The sequence below is a fragment of the Equus asinus genome, chromosome 13 (genome assembly GCF_041296235.1).
Source record: "Equus asinus isolate D_3611 breed Donkey chromosome 13, EquAss-T2T_v2, whole genome shotgun sequence".
NCBI classification, from domain to species: domain Eukaryota; kingdom Metazoa; phylum Chordata; class Mammalia; order Perissodactyla; family Equidae; genus Equus; species Equus asinus.
This window is the reverse complement of record NC_091802.1, coordinates 50,633,898-50,639,897: the sequence shown is the minus strand read 5'-3', so window position 1 is coordinate 50,639,897 and position 6,000 is coordinate 50,633,898. Positions and strand designations below refer to the sequence as shown.

Below are 6,000 nucleotides of genomic sequence, written 5' to 3'. Positions count from 1 at the left end.
ACCATTGTTCCCCTTATCCCTGGAGTTGAAAGGCCAAGTCACAAACACAGGGCTTGTTTTATTCCCAACCAGCCACGGAGCAGTCATCTTCCTGCAGAATAATTGGCTTCGGGGAAAAAAAGACAGAAAACAAAACAAGGTCATCATGTGCAGCCTGGTCTGACTACATCCCTTTTCAGAAACCAGCCTGGGTCAGAGCAGTTGGGAATAGTTACCCACTTAAGGAATAAATGAAGAAGTGCAATAAAGAAATTTTAATTGTTGCGTTAGACGAAAGGAGAACTGTGCTCTGACAGTGCTTCCAGGGTCCTTTTTGTAATTTTCCTAACAGTAAGTAAAGCTCTGTTTTGTTGTGCTATGCCAAATATGTGGGTGGACACTGCTAAAATAAATTTACTTTTCAGATGTTTCCAAATATTTATGTTTTATAGTGAAATTTAAAAATTTTTTCCCAACCATCTTTTATTGTGTAGATACAATGATAGAATATAGAAAAATAGAAAAATTTACTTCTGTGCTAGCTGAGCAAGAATTATCTGAGTATTTGATATGCAAATCTAAGATAACTAATTTTGATTTTATAAAATCTGAAAAAAATTGTCTCCATTGGTTTATGTGCAAACATTCAGGCAAAATTACTTTCCTATGTGATTTCCTTCTTCCTTGTCTTTTTTTTCTCTAAACTTACTTTGTAGTTTGTCTTCTCAGTTATTCAGGGACTTCTGAATTCAGAAAATTGAGATAAATAATTTTGTTCTTCCTGTGTCTCAGACTCAACTTTCAAGTTTGAATCTGGATTGTTATCTCACAGCCTAACTCTTGATATAAATTGTTTAATCCAATCTGGAAGGTAAATACTATAAAAAAACATTTCATTGGGGTTACATCTAATGGACATAATGAACTATTCAGATGAATCAAAGTAGTCAGAATTTTGATGCTAATTTGATTAGCACTGGGAGTTCTAATTAAATGCAAAAAACAAGAAATTATTAATTGGATGAGATACAATTCAGTTACTCTATTCACATAGGTGAATGTTTTTATAAAAGGTCAAAAATATGAAGTATCTTACAAGTTCTGGAATCTACTGTTATTTTTTCTGTTGTAATATTCCATGTTATTGTAAGATTGTGAAAAAAGCCATTCTACCTCCCCACCATTACCCACTCTCCCAAATAGCTTACAGGGAGTATATTTGATGTAAAAATCTTAAAATCATGAACTATTGAAATAATACTTTAAATCCATTTTTTTTGCAGTTCTTAAAGATAGGAAATAGTTTCCCTAAAAAGATGTTCAAAGTTTTCCTTATTACACTCATTTTTCTAGTTAATTCTCCACCATGTTTACTTTCTCCTCGTTTATTTAATGAACAGGCTAAATGCATATGAAACGGAAAAGTGTGTATCAACAAACTCAAGCACTTCTGTGCAAAAATTTTCTTAAGAAATGGAGGATGAAAAGAGAGAGTGCATGGGTACGTTTGAAAGTTTGTTTCTTCTGCGGTTAGCACTATTCTATGTCATTGCCTACTGATTCTCTTATTTTGTATTTTAAGTTGCAGACTGAATTTATTGATTTTGAGGTCATCTCTAGTTGTAACTGTTGAATTGAGAGACTCATAACAGTTCTGAAAAATAACAAAATTGTAAAGAGTAAAAATATTAACTCATATTTTTAAAAAAAGAAGATTAAGTGAAAGTTTAATTATATGGTAACTTACAGCAACTGTTAAAGTTTCTATAATTTACGCATAATATATTTATAGTCAAGAAATAATACAAGTAGTGCCGAGCAGAAATGGAGGAATTTTGATTTTGGGGGACTTATATTCAAGGCAATGAATTTTCTACACAGAGATTACTTCCAGGAATTATGACCAAGTAACAGGACTGATTGTCAGTTTGAATTAGGTAGGTGGGCTGTCTACAGGTAATAGCCCCAAATCTTACTGGCTTAACACAGCAAAGATTTATTTTTCACTCTTTTCACAGTTTGAATAAGGTTGGCAGTGAAAGTGAAGTGGGTTAGAAGGTGAAGGAATGTTCTCCACACAGTTATTCAGGGACCCAGCCTTCCTCTAGAAATTCTGCCATCCCCCAAGGCCTTGGAGACCGCCACTGGATCCTCTGCATTCAGTCAGAAGATCAGGAAGTAGAACAACTGAGATGGAGAGAATATAGAAAATTGTGCAAGGTTCCATGAGCCAGGACTTGAAGTGGCACATATCACTTCTGCCCACGTCCCACTGGTCAGAACTCAATCACTTGGTCTCACTTAATTTCCAGACTGGGAATGTAGGCTACCATTGTGGCAAGCGGGAAGAGATTACTGCTATCAGTGAAACAGTCTCTACCACTCAGTTCCTTTTCATTTTCTTTGATTTCCAACACAAGGATATGACAACTGACAAAAGTGTTGCTATTTGCCACCGTGAACTCTATCTGAGATTCTCTGTTTCTTATAGGCTCTAGAGTCAGATGTCTGTGCATATGGAGATTGTCATCCTGTTAGTCATCCTGTTAGTTTCTACGGTAGCTCCTGCAGCAGCTCTTGATTTAACGAAAAAGTTTACTTCTAGTATTGGAGAATAATATATGTGGCAGCTATCTCAGTTCATATCTTTCATTGGGTTCCCTTTGCTCTGAAGAGTGGAGAGCGAAGAGAATCCAACTGTCTGGCAAAATTAGAGTTTGTCCTCAACAGTTCTCTGGTGTTGACTGAGCTCTTAAGGGAATACAATCTAATTTTTTTTTCTGTGTTATAGGAATGGGGATTCCCAATACTTCTAGGACTGTATATGGGCCTATTTTCAAATTTAAAAGAAAATAGGCATTTTCCTGAAATGCCTCCTCAGGATCTGGGAAGGGTAGATAAATTTAATAGCTCTTCAATCATTGTTGTGTATACACCGATCTCCAATATAACTCAGCAGATAATGAATAAAACGGCACTTGCTCCCTTTTTGAAAGGTAGGTGTACTGATGGCAAAAAAAGAATTACTGATATTATTTTATATCTTTTTGATAAGATGTATACATGTTTAATTGGAAGTTACAGTGATCCATTATGCTAATTATTTAGGTATCAAGATATCATACAAATTTGGTTAGTGTTTTTTTTTTTTCTCTCAAAACAATTAGCTTTTCAAACTCTTTCAGCTTGATGGGGGTCCAATTTAGGCAGGCCTACATTTCTATTGGAATTTAACTAAAACTATAGATTCATAATTTTGGATTTGCAGAATAGTGCCTAAGAGGAATATGCCATTGGTGGATGTGGGTGTTTTTAACATGGAAACACATGATTAAGATTTATAACTCAGGCGAAAACATGATAACAGAAGAAATTCAGTTATGGATATTAGCAATAATTTCAGAACTATGAAAAGTAAAAATGGATAATCTAAAGATATTCTGTCTGTGTTTAGTGTAATTTGTAAACATCTTTAAAGGCCTCCATTCTAAATGAGGTCGCTATGTAACTGAGATAAACAAAGCGTGTATTTCACTCATGGGTAAGTTGGGTGTGGTCTGACTATCTACTTTTGAATCCTCATTTCTAACAGGTGAAATTGCTGTGTGTTAAAAATAGAGTCACTTTGTGATTCCTGCATAAGGCAAAGATCATATGAGTTTCCTTTGTTCAGTAACTCTGATTTCTTATGTACACCAATTATCTTATGCATACATATCCTGGCATAATCTTTTTATGTACCTAAAACTTGCCCCAATGCCTGTCTTTAATAAAAGGAAACACTTATGCATGTCTCCTGCTTCTACAACCTAAAACATTAAAATAAAATTTCCCTTCTTGCCTTTGGGATAAGTTTAATTTAAATGGAAAATGATTTTAATTCCAATGAAAATATATGATGACACAGTTATATCACATTCTGTTTTGGTGAAATGCTTCAACAATGTTCCATGTCTATTTTTACATTGTAATTCACAGGAAGAAGAGTCATTGGGGCACCAAATCCAAAACATATTGATGAACTACTTTTAGACAATTTCCCATATGTAGTGGGAGTCATCTTTAATGACACTTTCTCTTATAAGTTAAAATTTATTCAGGGATATGCCATTCCATTTTTGAAGGAAGAAGTTTTCTCAGGTAAATTTCCATATAAAATATCATTATGGCATTTTTCATGTTTTTAACATAAGGAACAGGTCAGGATGGGCAACAGAGATGCTTTCAATGGCACATGAGAAAATAAAACACATTTTGTTGCTGAACCCATTCCAAGATCAGTCATATCTTCCCGCTAGAGGATGATGCTCAAAAAATCATAAAGTCATCCAACATATACATAGTGAGCTCACAGGTGTATGCTGTGAAGGATGCAGAAGGTGATCATGACTGATAGGTCCCAATCTCAGGTGAGATTCCAGTCTAGCAGGAAGGACAGATATTGAACAGTTAATGACAAGGGCAAGGAAAGAGGCTTGGGGGGACTTAGACCAGGGGTTCCTAATAAGCTGTGGGATTAGAGAAGTCCTAAGTGGGGAAGTGATGTTTAAACTAACATCAGAGAGAATAGCACATGTGAGATGCTCAAGGCATTGGGTTTCAGACAGAAGAAAGGCCAGTGTGAAGGACCCGATGTGAAAAGGGGCTTCTTTTGATATATATGGAAGAAGAGCAGTAAAACTGAATAGAGAACACGAAAAGGAATGTGATGAGAAAATGAGGCCAAAGGCACTCAAGGGCTAGATCCCGTGGCATCTTGTAAACCTAGGGTGATGGAGAGCCATTAGGTACTTTAATCAGGGCAGAGCCCAAGGGGGCACTCTGCATATATAGCCCAGAGCATGGATTGCAGAGGAGTCAGTCATGCCATGAAATGTACTAGTGAGCTGATGGTGACTTACACCAGAGTGGAGGCAGCTGAGAAGGAGAGAGGCGAAGGGATTTGAGGACCCATTAGGAAACAGAATTGATGTGACTGATAGCATTGGTTCTTTTCCATTCATTCACTTCGTCTATTGTGTGTCTCGCAGTGTTCTTGACCTTGAGGATCGAAGTGAACAAAATACAGAACCTGCTTGCACGAATCATTCTAAGCAGGGACCGGGCATAGGAGAAAAACAATGTACTCTGCCAGGTGGTGATAAAGCAACAAAATAAAATAAAACAAGGGTAGAAGATAGAGATGAAAGAGCTATTTTAGATATTTTTATTTATGATGGCCAGGCAAGACCTCTATGATAATCTTACTTTTGAAAAGAGATCAGGATGGAGGGAAGGAGTGAGCCAGGTATCCATCTGGAGGGAGAGCATTTGAGCACAAAAAAGTTTTAGCAGTGGAGTGTTTGGCATTTTGGGCACAGCAAGGAGTTCAGTATGATTGGAACAGAATGTTTTCTTTCATCTTCTTTTCAATTTTCAAGACTTCCTATGCATGCTATGGTCTCCATGAATAAAATTGTCTTGTTAAGAACTTTCATTGGCTTCTTTTTTCTAAATGGTTAAAAGTTCTGACTACTGGAACCTTGTCTATATTATTTCCTCTTGGATTCTTGTTTCTTATTCTCCAATTACTCTCATCTCATAATGTTGGTTATGCTTTTCTTTGTGCTCACAGCTCATTGCTGGGATACACGTTACGGGTTTTCATGTTCACTGGCCAAGTACTGGAATAGAGGATTCGTGACTTTACAAGCTGCAATTAATGCTGCTATTATAGAAGTAAGAAAAGTTCTAATAATGTAAACTAATTCCAGAAGCATCAAGACTTTGGTGAAAGATGAAAAATACTCAGGTTTTCATATGTTTATATAATGAAGCAGGTATACAAATGCTGAAACTGGATTTAGGCAAAGGAACACATTGCTTTTCCTTTTTAGCTTTAAAGTTTCCACTAGTTACAGAATGACAGGAAGTTGCAAAAACAATGTACAGGGAGATCTGTGTGCCCTTCACCCAATTTCTCCTAATGGTAATATCTTGCATAACCATTGAACAATATTAAAACCAGGAAGTTGACATTGG

At 36.1% G+C, this 6,000-nt stretch overlaps 1 protein-coding gene across 3 annotated transcripts in view; it reads left to right on the top strand.

Moving 5' to 3' along the window:
* ABCA6 (ATP binding cassette subfamily A member 6) overlaps positions 1–6,000 on the top strand; it is a 59,193-nt gene continuing 53,193 nt past the window's right edge. The window contains exons 1-6 of one of the 3 annotated variants that reach the window (XM_014847673.3): positions 86–330; positions 772–850; positions 1,380–1,480; positions 2,771–2,975; positions 3,958–4,119; positions 5,594–5,697. In XM_014847673.3, coding sequence (XP_014703159.2) covers positions 1,385–1,480; positions 2,771–2,975; positions 3,958–4,119; positions 5,594–5,697 — 567 coding nt within the window. In that variant the 5' untranslated portion in view covers positions 86–330; positions 772–850; positions 1,380–1,384. Of the gene's footprint in view, positions 331–771; positions 851–1,379; positions 1,481–1,997; positions 2,976–3,957; positions 4,120–5,593; positions 5,698–6,000 lie in introns of all 3 variants that reach the window. The other 2 variants (XM_044745417.2, XM_044745418.2) reach the window with 2 other exon arrangements.